The following is a 17781-nucleotide window of genomic DNA, read 5'->3' as shown; positions in this document are numbered from 1 at the left end:
CCAGAGAGGGGCCAAACACATAGGACATCATCCTCTGGGTGACAAGCCTGCCCCTCTAGGATCTTAGTCCTCTTTGGCCCTTAGTTTCACTCGTGTCTTACCTGGAGCTGCTGAAGCAGCCGCTCGATGATGTTCAGCAGGATGTCCCACGTCACAGCCTGTAGCTCCTTTCTGTACTTCTTGATAAGTCTGGTTATGGACAGCACGATCTCATAGGACACCACCTCATTGGGACAGGTCATGGCCTGGAATGTGGGGCCGGGGAAGCATGCAAGGTCAGCTGCTTCTCATTGCATGGGAAGCACTGACCTGTGTCATCCTTGGAGCTGAGTCTAAGACACCTGGGTGTCTCACCATGCAGTCACAATCAGAGCAGCAAGTGAGGATCCCAAAAGGACATTTGTTTTGCTAACACTGCTACAATACAGTTGGGACCCAAACAGGGCCCTGAAGCCCCTGCCTCCAAAGAGCCTGACTTGGACAGTAACTTTGAATTCTGGGTCCTGGTGTACTAGCATGACAGAAACTGAGAGCTACTACCTCAGTTCCAGTGCAAATGATGAGGAAAGAACATACGCTGCACCGCTGCCACCAACAGAAGCAGGCAAAGCAGAAAGCCTACTGATATGAGATCAGGAGATTCTGTGTAACCAGAGGAGATGCAGCTTATTTGAGACAGGCTCTGGCTAAGTTGCCAGGCTGGCTTCAAACTTGCAAGACTTCTACCTCTGCTTCCCAAGTGGCTGGGATCACAGGCTGCACCTGGCTATGATGCAGAGTAACACTGCACTATGATATTTGGATCATGTAATTGCTCCAGTTCACCAGGGAGCCATGAGAATTAAAAGCTAACACACACAGGAAGTGCTGTGAATGACTATGTCGACAGCATCACCCAGAGAGAAGGTAATATTACCACCTTGACAAAACAGAACTGTCACTGGCAAGAGGATTGCTATCCTAGGGGCAACACTGATCAGTTCCAGTATTAATTCACAGGAGATGAAATTCATCAGAGAGAATGTTTGCTTGAGATCAAAACCTTTGAACTGCCCTAAATCTCATACCCAGCTGAAAAGCAAGTAACTGGATGTGTCCCTCTCCCCAGCCCCAGCCAGACACGTGGGTAGGCCTGACAGGAGTGTGCCCACTCTTGCCAGCTCACTGTAGCACAGAAACCCCATTACCTCATAAAAAGATGGCAACACAGATGTTGGGGAATTCTTGAGAGAATAGAGTCGGTGGGCTCCCCAGAGAGCCATGCCTACAAAGAACACAGCTCCTCGCAGCAGTGGGGCATCTTCCATATAGGCTCTGAAAGCATTCCCCAGAAACACAGATGTGAGCAGGGTCCCTGCCTGGTGGGAGGCCTGGGGGGACCTGGGCTCTGGCAAGGCCCCCAGCCATCCTTGCCCTTCAGCTGGGGAAGGGCCAGAAAATGGGCAGGGAACACAGGCCAGCAGCAACTATAACTCTTTCATGACTCCTTCAACAGCCAAGTACTGCTGATCACGCCATGGGCCATCGGTCATGTCATGTACAGGGACACAGGGTGAGAGAAGCTCATGACACCCACAGTCTAGTGGGAGACAGAGACCAAAGAATCACACACATGCAAAGCAAAGTACTATAGAGCAAAAGCTACTCAGCTGCACCGGCAAAGGCGGGAGGAGACAAGGGGAGGCCCGGGCTAACCAGGACCTTGCTCCACAGGGAGAAGAGCTATCCTGGGAGCACTGCAGTCTCAGGCAAAAGATGACAGTGAAATCTATTAGAAAAAGGTCTCTCAGGCCCCAGAACCAACCCCCTGCCTGGCAACCCCAACTTGAAGAGAATTGTTATAGTGCTTTTTTTTTTTTTTTTTAAATATTTATTATTTAGTTGTAGTTGGACACAATACCTTCATTTTATTTATTTATTTTTATGTGGTGCTGAGGATCAAACCCAGGGCCTCACACGTGCTAGGCAAGCGCTCTATGGCTGAGCTACAACCCCCGCCCATTATAGTGCTTTTTGACAGATGGTGCATAAATTCCAAAACCAGGGAAACCCAAATGCATGAACATTTTCTGTCCTGCAGTTCCAAGTACCCAAGTGGATCCATGTTAGGGCACAAGACACAAGAAATTCTGTCTTCCTCCTTGAGCTCTGGCTAATGACAGCTATAACATCACTGAGAAGAAAAGCAAATCCACATTTCCTGATAGAACTGCTTGCTGAATCATTATTATTTCCAAACACTTAAACCTTGTTTTCCATAGGAAAAAAAAAGAAAAAGGTCTCTCAGCTCCATGTGAAGAATGTACTTCAGAGAGCAAGATGGACATAAGGGAGCAGATGAGGAGGGAGCTCTGGTGGGAGTGGGAGCCCAGTGGGCAGCACTCAACATGAACTACCTCAAGGGAGCAGAAGCAGCAGGACTGTGATGTTTGGCTGTAGGGACGAGGGAGATGTCAGGTTAACACACCAAGTGTAGCCTTGTAACAGGGTAAGGGAGCGAGTCACGATGGAGAAGGTAGGTAGAAGCAGAGGCTTTTGAGTTCAATGACAAACTTTCTGGTTTGTCCAACAGGAGAGAATGTGAGAACACACACCATGTGCCTGGCTTGAGTGAAAGCTCCCGGAACAGCCACCCAAAAGAACCAGAAAAGCCCCAACTTTGTCTATGCCACAAGTGTCAGCACACCCTTTCCCCAGGCCTGCCCACACTTGCCTGTCTTCCATGATGCGGCACATGTTGTAGATGGCACTATGGCCCAGGTGGGTGCCCAGGAGGTTACGCATCAGCTAGGGAAAAACATACATCAGAGGGATTCACAGGTATGTGTCCCAGCCCTGACAGGGGAGCCCCCAGCCCTCTGCTTGCCCTGAGCAGCCAGGGCTCTGTAGGCAGCTTACTCTCATAAACAGAGGTAGGAGCCCCATTGAAATACCACCTAAAGCCTGGCTTCAGCTCAACTGCCTGGAAAATGCCACTGAACTGCTCTTAATGGGCCACCACTGTATCACCCTGAAAATAGGTGTCATTCACTGCAAACAAAATGGTCTGCCTTGTCATGACATGTACTGGGACTGGGACCTTGTCTGAGAAGGATCTTCCAGGACCATGGTCTCAGAACCCCACCTTCCAACAAGGCTCACAGAGCTCCTTGACGTTGATAGTACGACAAAGAGTGACGATGAACAGGGGGAGGCTTTCAGCCGGCAGGCAGTTATAGCAGACCACAGCATCCAGCACCTGCAGGGAGACCTACAGGAGGGAAAAGGGGTCACACCAGTGCCCCCCAATGCCCATTCTCTGCCCCACTGCCCTAAAAGCCTCCTCAGAGCCATACTGCAAGCAAGTGTGCATCCAGGAGGCACTCCTGTTACTGTGGGCCATCGACACCACCTGCCCTGACCTGAGCTACGACTCTACGATAGATGCCATCCACTGTCCTGACTGCAGCTCAAAGTGATCAAGCCACCTGGAGCCACACAGACAGAGTGACACATAGGGTTTGACCCCAGAGTCTTAGCCCCCCAAAAAGGAGGGTACAATGAACAGTTCCCTGGGGAAGGGAGTCACTGACCTCTATGTCCACAGAGGACACAGTCCGGATGCAGAGCAGACAGATCATGCTGTGGAAGAAGTGCCAAAGTCAGTTCAGAGTGCATTTCCAGAAGGCCAAATGCCTGCTTTCATTTTTTGGCCACTCTGAGATACTGGGTTTGTAAGCAGATCATACTCCCTTAGAATGCCTGCTCTGTGCCAGCCCCATGCCCTGTGCTGAGTATTCATACGAATGAGACAAAGCCATGTCCTTGTGGACACCAAAGATGTTCTGAAAAACTAACATCAAAAGGAGAATAACCAAAGCACAGGAACACTGTGAGAAGACAGGTTGACATCCTGCTTCTCCATTTGTTCAGTGGCTTCCTCCCCTTGACTCACCCTGCAGAGCCAGACTGGAGCCAAAGGAGTGGGACCAAGTGCAGAATGACACTAAGCTCTTCTCTTTTCATTTTTACTTGGAGCTAGTGACCAAACCCAGAGCCCTGTGCATACTACACAAATGCCCTACCACTGGGCTTCACCCCAGACCTCATTTAAACTCTTTGCTTACTGAACCATTGATGCAATATACTCATCGAGGTAACAGCTGTTAAATTTGACCAAGTTCACAAGCACCAGAAGGAATTCTGAGGTCAAGCCAACATCCATCCACTGCAGGACAAACTCCGCTAGGAGAGAAGAGGAAGAGAGTAGTTTGTGGAGAAGCCAAGGACATAGTTCTTCCTCATTTCCCTCTCAGGAAAATGAGTTTGAATCCCATTACTGCTGGGCAGCACACCATCAGTCCCCTTGTAGTGACAGGCAGACCTCCTTACAAAGCCTAAGAAGGCTCTGTTGGTCCTCAGCAAGCCAGCTGTGCATGGACAGATTCACCAGCTCCCAGGCTGTCTTGGAGCTAGGCAGCAGCAGGATAATGTATTTAACACTCAGTGCCCAACCTCACTTTAGGGGGTATAAACATCACAGGGCACATGTTCAGGAGGCGAGTACCTGGGCATCCCCCAGTCCCACCAAGTGTCTCTGGAAGGAGACACATGCACACACCAGCCATTTTTCCTGGAAACATGTCAGCACCTGTTCTGGAGGCAGACCAGCCACTGAGGCCCATTTCTGGGCATCAGAACAACAAATTTCCCACTCTGTTCTCTTCTCCCCACAATGGGGACATAAAGTCTGACCAAAACCTCTACTGACAGGGTGACAGGAGGAAGTGGGCAAGGAGAGTGGGAGGTAAACCAGTGGTGGTGAAAACCCAAGCCAGGCTTGAGAATGAGCAAGAAACAGGACCTTGGTGCTCTGGGTGAGACCAGGATGGCAGCACTCTCTCCTAATTACAGACATGGCCTACCACCTGCCAGCTTCGAAGAAACCTTCTGAGCCCCCACTTCCCAAAGGCTTCAAGTCAGCAGGTCTGGAGTGCAGCCCAGGAGTCTACATGTCCAAAAAGTTCCCCTGGAGACTCCAGACCCAGGTGAGCCCCCTGGAACCATCCCATAGAACTACAGCATGCCTCCTGGCCCAGATCCCTCCTCATCCCAGGTTAGATTTAATCACAAGGCCAGAGAACCCTTACACCCAGTGTGGCACCCACCCAGTTCTTCTTCCAAGTAGGTGATGTGTTTCCCATTGTCTGTGAGGGCCTTGAAAACTTCCAGCCTTTCATGGAGGTCTTCATTGGAGGGATAATCCTTGATGACCTTAAAGAAGAGGGCTCTGAGGACCCCCAAACGGTCACCCTAAAGACAAAACCATGAGGTCAGCAGAGCTCTGCCAGGGCCTCCCACACAGCTACCAAGAAGCCAAGAAATACAGCAGACACCAATATTGTGGGTCTGATCTGTGCTCCTTCCCCCAGGAACACCTCAAGAGATGGGCTAGCAACATCAGTGGGCTCCAGGCAGCAAACCAGATGCACTGGTAGGCAGCTGACTAGTGTGTGGCGCCTCCCTACTGCATCAGGCTCTGGATACTGCAAACACACAGCAAGGACAACACAGCTCCTGCCCTCACCCAGCTCATGGTCCGGGATAGATATGTGTGCGTTCACACTGTAAGGACAAAGGCACTACAGTCTCAGAGGATGTGCAGCCAGAGTAGAGGTGCCTCTTTGAGCAGTCAAGTCACGAAGGAAGAGAGCAATCACTAGATAGCAAGATAACTGGATGCCCAAGGGCCAGCCAAGAACCGCACAGCTAAGCACCATGAGCAGGGAGAATGGCCTTTGCCAGGGGACTGGGGGGCAGAAGCAAAATAACACTGGCTGTGCCAATTATTGCTCCTAACAGTCTACATAAACTGCTTTTTTTTTTTTTTTTAATGGAGAGATCTTGAACCCAGGGATTTTTTTAACCACTGAACTACATTCCCAGCCCCCTTTTTTTGAGATAGGCTCTTAACAAGTTTCTGAGGCTGGCCTCCAATTTACAATCTTCCTGTCTCAGCTTCCTATATATACATAACTGTGTCCAGCTGAACTGCTCTGTTTCATCCCCAGAACGTCCAAAGGAAGGTATAGCCACCATCTCCACTCAACATGTCAAGTGGAGGCTTAGGTGGCTCCTGCAATTGGCGAGGTTCACAGACATCAGTGGTGACACTGGGATGCCCACATGTACAGTCTAGCCCCAGAACCCCTGCTAATCTCCAGACCCCATACCTCGTGTCCCTGCCAAAGACAGGAGCCCAAACATCAGGCAGCCTGATGAAATCCCCCATACAAGTCAGTCCAGCACTGCCCTTTACCTGCCCCTGCACAATGGCCTTCAGCAGAGCCAGCACCGCGTGTCGAGCCTCTGGTGGCCGCTCTGGCTGCAGCAGGTCCGCGACAGTCTTCCAGAGTGCTTCCACTGCATGCTGCCACCAGCAAAGAGGGGACAGTGGTAATGGTGTGATCTTCAAGAACCTAGCCCTCAATGCAAGAACAGCACCATGCAAAGGACAAAGCAGAACAGCCTCCTGATTCAGAACCAGCTCCTCAACAGCCCACATCCTATGTATCTCCTGCAGCCTATGAGTACCCCAGGCCTCAGAGACACTTCACACTCAAGCAGGTCCCTCTAAGAGGCCCCAGGTTGCAGGCTGATGAAAGGAGGGCAGCAAGCAGGCTAGGAAAAGTCCTGACTTCCCCAAGACCCACAGGGAGACTCTTGTAGAATTGCTCAGTCTGGAGGGCTATCACCAGAAGTTTCAAATCCAGAAGAACAAGGTGTGCCCTAGGCCTGTGCCTGACCCAGAAACTCTGCCCCATGGCTTTCTTCCACATGAACCCACCACCGGTAGTCCACTCAGCAACATACCCTTCCCCTGCCCTGCTGCCCACTGGAGCTGCTAAGGAAGAACTCCATGCGGCTTCCTGAAGTCTGCTCCTCACTGACTCCCACCACCATGGGGAATTCACTCCTGTCCCTAGAGTTGCCCAGATTCAGCCTCTGCCTGCAAGCTCAAGCTAGCTCAAATGTTACCTTTCCTTCCCATGTGAACCATGTTTCTACTCCCTTCACTCACTCACTTTCTTGGGCTTTCTCCCTTTAAGTGGGGGGCTAAAACATCTCTTAAGATTTTTTTTTGTTTTTTCACAGTACAAGGGATTGAACCCAGGGCCTTGTACATGCTAGGAAAGTGCTCTGCCACTAGGCCACATCTCAACCCTTTCTTAGATGCTTTGTGACCAATATCTCAACCAACTCAGGATATACTGAGACCCTCACTGCATATGTCACATTCACAATACTCCTAACAATGTAACCTGAGCTGCAACACAGACACTGAGCCTGTGGATCATCCCAGCCTCTTAGGCTTATACACATGATGTTCCATACCCCCAGGGGCAACTTTCTGAACAAGGATGCCTGCTTTTTACATTGATACTTGGTGATGTGCAGCTTACATGTCTCAGATAAGCTGCTGAAGATGTAGCTGTCACTTCCCTCTACAAATGAGTCCCTAAGTCTCACACACAAACAATGGGCAAGGCCAAGGAGCGCTAGGGTGCTCTACAACTACCCTGATGCCCAGAATGACAACCACCCACTCTGTCCACGGCAACAGAAGAGCCTGGAAATGTCTGTCCAAAATAAAGCTGGCTATGTTAGTTCTGTGCAGCTGCCTGTTGCCACCAACCAGTCACCTCTCCCAAGCAGGTTCCAAGCCAGGGTGCCTTAACATGTCCTCTGTGAACCCACAGCTCTCCCAGCATTCCTTCCATTCCTTCACCTTCCCCTCTTCTGAGTGTTACCCAAGAGAATGAGCAGGCACATATTTACATTAAAAAAGGAAAAGCCTATTCCCTTTGCCTCCCTTCATGATGAGTCTCTCAGGGTTATACTCAGGACATTTCCAAAAGCTCAGCTCTATCACTCAACTGCAAGTTAAGTTTCCCTAAAGTAGTGAAAATCCTACCATCACAAAGCTAGCTATCAACCATGCTCCTAGTAAAAGAAAATTCAAGGCTTCAAAATGGTCAACACGCATCTCTTCAGTCCCACAACTGAAACAAACTTACCTCTTCAAATTTCTTAGTTTTTGCAACTTCACAGATCTGCCCTATCACTCTGATGCGATTGTTGAGACCACATTCAACACTCAGTTCCTTGAGAGAAGAAAGAAAGAAAAGGGGCCAGCACTCAGACAACGGGCCTCCTTAACTGTCAATCACAAAACTATCCTATGAACTGCACTTTCCGGCCTGAAGATCTGTTGCAGATCTTTACGAAATCAGGATTTGCTTACTACTCTACCTTAGTGGACAAACAACGGGGCAACATTGGGGCTGGGGCTGTGTAGCTCAGTGGTAGAGCGCTTGCCTTGCAAGTATGAGGCACTGGGTTCCATTCTCAGCACCACATAAAAAATAAATAAATAGGGTTGGGGATGTGGCTCAGCGGTAGCACACTTGCCTAGCATGTGTGAGGTTCTGGGTTCCATTCTCAGCACCACATAAAAATAAATAAAATAAAGGTATTGTGTCTATCTACAATTAAAAATATTTTTAAATAAATCTAAAAAAATATTGTATCCACCTACAACTAAAAACATTTTTTTTTTAAATGGGCAACTTTGTTTTTCATAAGAGCAAAGTTTTTATGGAGACACACCACTGTAACAATTTTAAACTGTGCAACTCTAGCCTCAGTACATTCTCAATGCTTATAAGCATCTCCACTAATTACAGAACATTTCCATCATCCCAGAAGAAAAGTACACACCAATTCCTTCCTCCCCTCAGCCCTGGTAACCACCAAACTGCTGTCACTACTTACTTACCTTCTGGACATTTTATGTAAGGGGACTCACACATCATGGGAACCTCTTGTGACTAGCTTCTTTCATTTAGCATGTTTTCAAAGTTCATTCATGTTGTAGCATGTCAGTCAGTGTTCCATTATTTCTACTGCTGAATCACACCTCACTATATGAATGTACAATACTTTATTTATATGCTTTACCAGTTAATGAGCATTTTAGGTGTTTCTGAGTAAGAAATTTTACAAGTACAAAAATTCATTTACTTATGGGCAAATATGGTACCAGGCATGTGTTTGGGGGACTCAAACATATCTTAATAAGGATGAGGATGGGGTGTAGTTCAACAGTAGAAGGTATACTTAGCATGTGCTAGGATTCAACCCCCAAGACACACACGCACATACACACACACCCCAAAAAATAAAATAACGACCTACTTCTCCCAGGAACTCACAAATTAGCACTTAATCCCTAGCCATATCCCTAACTACCTGTGAATGTGAAGTGGAAGTCAGGCCACATCAATTACATTGGGTTTTCTTGCATCTCTAACACAAGCAATAAAAAGCAGGTCACCGAGATCCTGACACTGTGTCCTGAAGAAGGACATATACATGACTCCAGAGTGGCCCCGTGCAGAAGGTCACCAGCAACCCATCTTCAGAACATGGAGAAGGGCCACCCAGCCTTCCTACTGGGCAGGCAGCTCACTCACTCTCAGGATTTCCGCTGTGATAATAAACTCCGTCTGTTTGCCTTCTGCGGATCTAGGGCTTGGCCTTGGTGTTCCCAGTCCCAGCAGAATCTTGAACTTTTCCTTCAAGCCTGAATCTTTGCTTGCTGGCTTGGCCATGGTGGGCAAGGGCGCACGAGATGACTCGTCTGTGCAGAAGAAACAAAAGCTGGAGACATCTGACTGACAGCTCCGCCCACCTGCCCTGCTGCAGACCTTCGGACGCTCAGACCCTAGGTCTCTGGTGGGCATAACCTTCCTCTTTATAGCCCCTGAGGTCAACTCAACCACAGCCCAGCTGACCCGGCCACAAATATGCCCGGAAGAGGCCGGCTTGGTCTAGCGAGTTGCCCGGGTGCAGAGGGCGAGGGCAGTGCCGCGGCATCCAGGAGTCCGGACGTTTGCCACGGCTCTCCGCCCGGAGTGGAGGAAGAGCGGTTGCGGGGACGTCCAGAAGGAGATCCGCTCGCACCGCCATAACTTAACGCCAAGGTGTGCTTGGAGCCCCGGTGCCAGGCTGCGGCGGGCGCGGGCAAGGCCCGGGCGCTGCGGGGCCCGCGGCCGCCGCGGCCCGGCCACACCGCGGGCCGAGAAGGAATCAGGGCGCCCCGAGCCACTTACCCCGCGCGCCCCTCACGCGCAGGGCCGCCCGCGGCGGTAAGGGTGCACACCCCCGGCCCCCCGAGCCGCCGCCGGAAGCGCGACCCGCACTTCCGGGGGTGGGGACACTCCACGGGCCTGCGCAGGGCTTGCCGGGAACGGTAGTTCCGGGCGCGCGCCGAGCACGTGATTGGGTCGCGGAGCCCCCTGGAAGGGTAGTCAGCAGGGTCCGGCATGAGCGCGGGGTTGAGGATGCTGACGCGCAGCCGGAGTCGCTCTCCACGAACCAGGCCACGCGGGGGTGGGGAGGAGCCCGCGTCAATCCCGAGACGAGAAGTGGCTGCAGGTAGCGCCGCGGGAGGAGAAGGGGGCAAGGGGACCAGGGCTGCAGGCTAGGATCTCGGGCCGCGCTGCGGGACCCTCACCCATAACATCGCCAAGCCTGCAAACCCCACGTGTGGCCCTGCGAGTCTATCTTAGCCCTTGCCCAGAGGTTGGGGGTCCACAGGACTGGGTTCTGGGCGAATCCGCCCCCCTCCCAACCTGGTCCCGAACGAGAAAGTTCCCATCCCACCGCCCTGCCTCCCAAGGACGCTCCACGTGTATGTGGATGAATGTAGAGCATAGCGGACCGGTGCTCCGACGTGCTTCCTCTCAATCAGGCTAGGTGCCAAGAACACACCTAGCCAGAAGTGTTGTCCCCCAGCTGGACGGTGACTCAGAGGAAACAGGAAAGAGTGTGGCATTTGTCCTGTAGCCATTAAGGACCTACTATGTGCCAAGCAGGGGACTCAGCGAGACTAATAGACCCCTGGGTTTCTCCCGCTGGGACTTCTGCAGAATTGGCCAGAGTAGGACACAGGCAACAGGGGTAGTCCAGGCAAGGAGACCCTTTGGGGCAGAGGCATGCAGGGGGAACTTGTGCTGTGGGAGCAGGAAGGTTAAGATGCCTGCCAGGTTGGTGGAGCTTTTGAGTTCAGCACGAGTGCAAAGGAGTTCCAAAAGGGAGTGACACCATTCCAATTTGGGCGTTAGAAAGCTCTCTTGGATGTAGCTTAGAAGACATTGTTGGAGTCTAGGGATGCGGCTCAGTGGTAGAGAGCTTGCCTGTAATGCATGAGACCCTGGGTTCCATCCCCTGTGCCACCAAAAGAAAAAAGACATGCTGTGGTTATCAGGGTAAAGGCTGTTCCTGTTGTGCTAATGTGTGTGCACTGTTAGGCTGTGGTGCCCTGCCTGCAGAGGGCAGAGCACCCTCACTGTCTTAGAGGAGGAGGGAGTCAGCAGATAGGCAGCTCCCTTAAGGTATCGTCACCTGTGGCCTCTGCACAAGGAACTGAGTGACACTTTTTGCAGAAGGAAGAAAAAAACACAGGCCTGGGAAGTGTCAGCAGAAGACACAGAGGCTGCATGTGGCTTACGAGGCCTTTGATGGTGAGAAAGATGAGGGAGCTGAGCCCCTCAAAGTTTCTACCTGGGAACCCCAGCGATGGCAGCAGCAGCTAGCCAACATCCGCACCATGAGAAGCAAGAAGGATGCACCTGTGGACCAGCTAGGGGCTGAGCATTGCTATGACCCCAGCGCTCCTCCAAAGGTAGGCAGGGGACTCATCTACTCAGTGACTCCCCTCTCTTCTAAGCAAAGAAGATGCTTGTTTCCTCTCACACCTCTGGCAGGGGACAGCCTGAGATCTGGCAGCTCTTGGCTGTTACCCTCCCTTTTAGGAAGCTCCCTGGGTAATGTACTAGCTGGTAACCCAGAGCATAGGGCAGCATCACCTGCTTCATTGTGGCCACTCAGCTAGTCAGAGATACCTATGGCTTGGGGCCTTGTGCTCTGCTTTCTGCTGGGCACAGTGCTGATTCACAGGGGTGCATGGTGATGTGAGAGAGGGAAAGTTCCCTGTATTTCACTGGCCTGGTGCCTGGGGCCTTAGCCCAGCTGGAGTTCCTATCCCTACTCTGCTGCCTAGGGACTTTGGTACTTGAATCTCTGATCTTGTTTGCTTAATTATAAGATGGATAGTGTTGCTCTCAACAAAGCAATAACAATAATGATCATAGGGCTGGGGATGTGGCTCAAGTGGTAGCATGCTCGCCTGGCATACGCGGGGCACTGGGTTCGATCCTCAGCACCACATAAAATAAAATAAAGATGTTGTGTCCACCGAAAACTGAAAAATAAATATAAAAAAAAAATAATGATCATAGTTGGTCATTCTTGAGTAATGACCATCCACCTGATATAATTCTAACTACCTTGATAATTTGATAATTTATTTGGTCTTCACACTGGCCCTACCAGGCAGATAGTTATTCTCCCCGTGCTATAGGTAACAAGATAGGTATCACATATACCCTGTAACAAGTAAAGGTGGGTAGAGGACTTGGTAGGGCCTGGCCTCTGGGGTGTTCCCATGACCTTCCACTACCCCTGTCCCTGTCATTTCACAAGCAGGTGCGGAGGTACCAGGTGCTGTTGTCGCTAATGCTCTCCAGCCAAACCAAAGACCAGGTGACTGCAGGTGCCATGCAGCGGCTGCGGGCCCGGGGCCTCACAGTGGACAGCATACTGCAGACAGATGATAGCACACTGGGCGAGCTCATCTACCCTGTGGGCTTCTGGAGGGTGAGCCCAGACTAGGGCAAAAGGGGCCTGGTGACACTGGCCACAAGAGCCCCTTAAGCCACAGACTTGCTGGGTGGGGGGGGGCTGGACCATGGGGCTGGTGACTTGTCCCTGGGGCTCCTTGGCCTTTCCTGTTTGCCCCCGCTTCCTTCCTCTACCTCCCCACCCAGCTGCCTACCCTGCCCTTCCTCGCCTTCTCTTTTGTTTACTCTAAGTCTCCCTGAGTGAATCACCCCCCTCTCCAGATCTCCAAAGAGACCCTCCCCCACCCCACAGAACACTGGGTGGTGGGTGGGTGGAGCTGCTTCCCTTTGGCACTGGCGTGGGCTGCAGTCTGTCAGACAGGTTTTAAATAGCCCTCTCTACTCAGGATGGGAACCACCCAGCTGGCCTGACAGCTGGTGGGGGAGCCCCAGGCACTAGCTCTCCTTCCTAAGGACCCAGGTGCTACCAAGCCCAGCTCCTGGAAATAACTGGCCTGCTCAGCCTGGCCAGGCCTCTAAAGGGAGTGCCAAGGCAGAGGGACACAAGCTGGACCACACACATGTATCATTGGCCTGTGGTGGGAGGTAGGGGCTAGGATTGCCTTGGGCCTACCTGCTACTGCCCTTGGCTCCTTCCCACCTGGAGGTGGGGAGCAGGTGCCTCTACATGGGTCCTGGGCAGGTGACAGGCAGCTCTGGGCACTTGCGGGTCTCCCCAGGGTCTTGTCCTCCCGATTCAGGCTGCACATACCCCCAGGGCTGATCCTTCCCTGCCATCTTTCAGAGCAAGGTAAAATTCATCAAGCAGACCAGCGCCATCCTGCAGCAGCACTATGATGGGGACATCCCAGCCTCTGTGGCAGAGCTGGTAGCACTGCCAGGTGTTGGGCCCAAGATGGCACACTTGGCTATGGCTGTGGCCTGGGGCACCATATCAGGCATAGGTGAGTGGCGTGGCCACAAAGAGGGAGGGGCCAGCTCTAGGTTGGCTGGCTGCTATTGGGCTCCCCACATCAATCCATGTGAGCTCTAGCCTTCTCATCCAGGACTAAACCCAAAGGGTCAGAAAGGTGTTTGCTGTGCTAAGCCACCCAGCACCACCCAGCAGTGGGTATTCATGGTAGGAACTCACATTTACTGAGCACCTACTGTGTGCTGGACTCTGTAAGGGGCCCTTGGAGATAGCCACAGGCCCATGGTACACACTAGGGACAGTGGGCAAGGAAAGCCTCACCTGTGGTGGCAGCACTCCTGGGGCATGGCATTTGCTGTGGAAGCTGACCTGGGCTGGGAGCATCTAAGAAGATGTCCTGGGAAGATGGCAGCTGAGAGCTTTGGGTAAGGCAGGATAAGCCAGGCCAAGAGAAGGAAGCACATTCCAGACAGAAGGAACTGTGTCTCCAAAGCTATGAGGTGAGAGAGGCCAGGACAGGGAAGCTCAGGAGTGAGATGGCCAAGTAGGGAGTTTGAGGAGGCAGTGGGGCTCAGGAAGAATGGCTGGCTGTCTCCTGGGATTGGAGATGGACTGGGCGGGGGGGGCTTCCTGGGTGTTGCCTCCTGGCACTGAAGGGTCCTCTGTGTAGCTAGGTGAAGACAGAACTCCCTGGGGCTCCAAGATGAACCCTAACCACCACCCCAGAGCTGCTTTCTTCTTTTTCTTCTCCTTTTTTTGATATCAGGGATTGCTGATGGGGTCTTTGAATTTGTGATCCTCCTGCCTCAACCTCCTGAGCTGCTGGGATTATAGGCATATGCCACTGTGCCCAGCATGGGCTGCTTTCTTCTTGAAGCTTTGCCCAGGGAGTTGGGACTCCTGCAGCTGCATAATAACGGGGCCAACCTGCCCAGAAACCAGGGTTTGACCCACCCTTTCTGTATACCCCTGACCCCAGGCTTCTCTGGAATTCCTATCCAGCCCAAAGGAATATCCTCTGGCAGGTATCTGAGCTGACAATGTCTCCCAGCACTCCCTGGAGAGTAAGAGGGTAGCTAGGGGCCCAGAGCTTTGGCTGGGAGCTGATTACCACCTGGTGAGGCTGGAGATCAGCAACCCCTGGAAGAACCAGGCCTGGGCGGGAGTGCGGCTGTCCCCACCCCTACCTCAACTCCCAGTGCCACTGCCACCTCTCACCAGATACTTGAGCTTATCTGGGCACTGTCCTCAGCTGCCCGTGTCCTAGGAGTAGTGCATTGTAGTTGGGCACTTAGATGGGGGAAGGGCCTCTGCCCATGGCCCAGACAGGGACTGCTTTGGAACAGCAGACAACAGGAGTGTCAGAATGCCACCCTCCCTGCAGGAAGACCTGACCTGCCTTTTAGGGGAGGCAGTTAAAAAGCCAGAGCCAGCCAGGCTTAGTGGTACATACCTGTGATCCTGGCTACTTGAGAGACTGAAGTAATAGGATTGCAAATTCAAATTCAAGGCCAACCTGAACAAGTTAGTGAGACCCTGTCTCAATTTTTTTTTCTAATATTTATTCTTAAGCTTTAGGTGGATACAATATCTTTATTTTACATTTATGTGGTGCTGAGGATTGAAACCAGGGCCTTGTGCATGCTAGGCAAGCACTCTACCACTGAGCCACAACCCCAACCCAAAACTTTTCTTTTTCTTTTCCTTTTTTTTTTTTTTTTTTTTTGTAGTGCTGGAGATTGAACCTAGCGCCTTGTACATGTAAGGCAAGCACTCTACCAACTGAGCTATATCCCCAGCCTTCAATATATATTTTTGGTGTGTGCGGTGCTAGAGATTGAATTTAGGGCATTCTGTATACGAGGCAAGCACTCTACCAGCTGAGCTATATCCCCAGCCCCTCCTGTCTCAGAATTTTTAAAGGCTGGGAGCCAGGTGCAGTGTGATGTAAACCTGTAACCCTCAGGAGGCTGAGGGGAGAGGATCACAACTTCAAGGCCAGCCTGGGCATCTTAGCAAGATCCTATCAAAAGAGCTGGGGATGTAGCTCAGTGATAATACACCCCTGGGTTCAATTCCCAGCACTGTAAAAAATAAAATAATTTTAAAATGAAAAGCCAGAGCCATGGGGTCCAGGAGCAGGTTCTAGTTGTGCCTCTCCCACCTGAGCAATCTCAGGTCAAGTACTTGGCCTCTCTGAGCTTTGACTCAAAGCTGGTAAAGCAGTAGCCCTCCTTAATCACACAGATACACCAAAGACTTGCATGCCGTGTCCTAAGGAGCATGGTCACCTCTCTTACAGAGGAGGAAACCCCAGGACGGGAGCCCTTAGCCTTTTTGCTCTGCCTGCCCCCCCAGGCAGTTAGCAGTAAGGCAAGGGAGCAGGTGCAGGGATTGCCTTTCACTGGCAAAGCCCTGGAGAAGCAGGGCCATGGCTACTGCTGCCAGGGTAGCTGGGTGGAGACCTGGAGCTGGGCTGAGCCCCTGCAGTGGCCAGCTGACAGGAGCAGGGGCTGAAGCCCAGGTGGACTGCAGCTGCAGTAGACCGGGCTGCCTTCCCTGTTCTGTCATTGACGGATGTAGTGGCAGGTGCTGGCTCTACAGCAGTGACCTCAGGCCAGCCTACCAAGCCAAGCCACTGCCACGCCACCTGGTGCCTGCAGCCAGTGCCTGTACAGGGAGATAAAGCAGAGGCGGAAAGGCAGGGCCTTTCCTGGGTCAGCCCTTGGTCCTGGTGAGGCTGCAGGCTAAGAGTACACACAGTTTGTGTTTGTTTCTTTGTTTTATTTAGTGTGCTAGGGTCTCCTGCATGTTAAGCATGCCTCTACCACTGAGCTACAACCTTAGAGAGCACTTCAGAGTAAGAACCCTGCCCAGCCTCAGCTTTGCCTTGTAAAGATTTACTGAGCTGAGACTGGTAGATCTTTTGGTGCAGAGTCTGACCCCCAGCTAGCTGTTACCATTTTGGGGTGATACATAGCCCAAAGCAGATACCGTTCCACCTTCCCAGCTGCACCAGAATTGGTGGGAATGGGTCAGCCCAAAGCAGAGAACACCTAGGCACTCCCAGTGATGGAAAGGATGCCTGAAGGAATTGCCCACACTCTTCCAGAGAACTCCAGGTCCAGCTTGGCAGCCAAGATGCAGCAGCTGCTCTCATACCTGAAGCCAGGGTTCTGTCGTCCCCCTCCACTGCTTGGAGGCCTGGGGGCTCAGCCAAAAGATGCCTTCAAGGATATGGGGAGGGACAAGGGGCGCCGTCCATCTGGCAGAGTGTGACCCTATTTACCCCACCCATTTCCAAGTAGCAGTGGATACACATGTGCACAGAATCGCCAACCGACTGAGATGGACCCAGAGGCCGACCAAGTCCCCAGAGGCAACCCGAGCCGCCCTGGAAGAGTGGCTGCCCAGGTAAGGCAGGGTGGGGTCCCTGTAGGCAGGGCCTTGTCTCTCTCCCTCTTTGCTAACCCAGCTTCTATCCCCACAGGGAGCTGTGGAGCGAGATCAATGGGCTCTTGGTGGGTTTTGGCCAGCAGACCTGTCTGCCTGTCCACCCTCGCTGCCAGGCCTGTCTCAACCAGGCCCTGTGCCCCACTGCCCAGGGCCTCTGAGGGCTGTGGGCTGTGTTGCTTTGGCTTCTATCTGTGAAGTGCCTTGTTATCTCGCTCAGGGGTGTGGGGTGCAGCCTATGAAATAAAGAGGGGAGGTATTTGCAGTTGGAGTCTGGCTGACTTCTGTCCCTAAGGTATAAGAGCAAGCCAAAGAACGTGTGTATGCATACATATGCGTGTCTGAAGCAGGGTTTCCTGGGAAGCCATGCTTTGTACTTAGTGGGGGCAGGGAGAGTAGCAAACATGAACCCAGGAGGTAGGAAGTGGTAAATGCCAGCTGTAGTCAGCTGCTGGGAAGCCACTGGGGAGGTGTCCTTCTGGCCTGCACATTCCTTCACCCGTGGGCTGCAGGCCTCTCTACCCAGACTCCGCCTGCTCCTGAAACAGGTGTTCCCTGGGAGCCTCTGCAAGGTCCCCACCACACAGAGCCACCTGAGCCCAGAGCCCAAGGCTTGACCTGTGTGTACCTGCTGGAGGTGGAGGGACCTGTGCAAGGCAAAGGGGAATC

At 52.1% G+C, this 17781-nt stretch overlaps 2 protein-coding genes across 27 annotated transcripts in view; one reads left to right on the top strand and one right to left on the bottom strand.

The window, feature by feature from the left end:
* Tsc2 (TSC complex subunit 2) overlaps nt 1-10281 on the bottom strand; it is a 35006-nt gene extending 24725 nt beyond the window's left edge. For 20 of the 24 annotated variants that reach the window (XM_058578905.1, XM_058578918.1, XM_058578920.1 and 17 more), the window contains exons 1-11: nt 10155-10281; nt 9516-9682; nt 8058-8144; nt 6299-6409; nt 5148-5292; nt 4107-4224; nt 3573-3621; nt 3125-3250; nt 2714-2787; nt 1188-1314; nt 102-245 (exon numbers count right to left, since the gene is read on the bottom strand). In XM_058578905.1, the coding sequence (XP_058434888.1) occupies nt 102-245; nt 1188-1314; nt 2714-2787; nt 3125-3250; nt 3573-3621; nt 4107-4224; nt 5148-5292; nt 6299-6409; nt 8058-8144; nt 9516-9653 (1119 nt within the window). In that variant the 5' untranslated portion in view covers nt 9654-9682; nt 10155-10281. The remainder of the gene's footprint in view (nt 1-101; nt 246-1187; nt 1315-2713; nt 2788-3124; nt 3251-3572; nt 3622-4106; nt 4225-5147; nt 5293-6298; nt 6410-8057; nt 8145-9515; nt 9683-10154) is intronic. The other 4 variants (XM_058578927.1, XM_058578969.1, XM_046442619.2 and 1 more) reach the window with 1 other exon arrangement.
* On the top strand, nt 9608-17377 carry Nthl1 (nth like DNA glycosylase 1). Of its 3 annotated transcripts, none has more exons than XM_058579017.1 (6): nt 9608-9770; nt 11490-11728; nt 12589-12762; nt 13531-13690; nt 16968-17073; nt 17150-17377. In XM_058579017.1, exons 1-6 carry the CDS (start codon nt 9674-9676, stop codon nt 17271-17273), a joined length of 900 nt encoding a protein of 299 aa, XP_058435000.1. In that variant the 5' UTR covers nt 9608-9673; the 3' UTR covers nt 17274-17377. The 3 variants fall into 3 exon arrangements, with proteins under 3 accessions (XP_058435000.1, XP_046298593.1, XP_046298587.1); XM_046442637.1 differs by lacking the exon at nt 9608-9770 and adding an exon at nt 10282-10479 and having other exon boundaries at nt 12592-12762; XM_046442631.2 differs by lacking the exon at nt 9608-9770 and adding an exon at nt 10282-10479.
* Nucleotides 17378-17781: the final 404 nt, after the last annotated feature.

This window comes from Marmota monax, unplaced genomic scaffold (genome assembly GCF_021218885.2).
Source record: "Marmota monax isolate L192 unplaced genomic scaffold, Marmota_monax_Labrador192_F-V1.1 WCK01_AAM20220418_F8-fsc00035, whole genome shotgun sequence".
Classification (NCBI taxonomy): domain Eukaryota; kingdom Metazoa; phylum Chordata; class Mammalia; order Rodentia; family Sciuridae; genus Marmota; species Marmota monax.
Note: the sequence above shows the minus strand (reverse complement) of the source record. Positions and strands in the feature narration are given on the sequence as shown.

Excerpts from the sequence above, each read along its gene's own strand:
- Nthl1 (XM_046442631.2), top strand. The coding sequence starts at position 10,368 with ATGAGCGCGGGGTTGAGGATGCTGACGCGCAGCCGGAGTCGCTCTCCA. Across the intron at positions 12,763-13,530 it reads ACCCTGTGGGCTTCTGGAGG|AGCAAGGTAAAATTCATCAA; the intron begins GTGAGCCCAGAC and ends GCCATCTTTCAG. Across the intron at positions 13,691-16,967 it reads GGGCACCATATCAGGCATAG|CAGTGGATACACATGTGCAC; the intron begins GTGAGTGGCGTG and ends ATTTCCAAGTAG.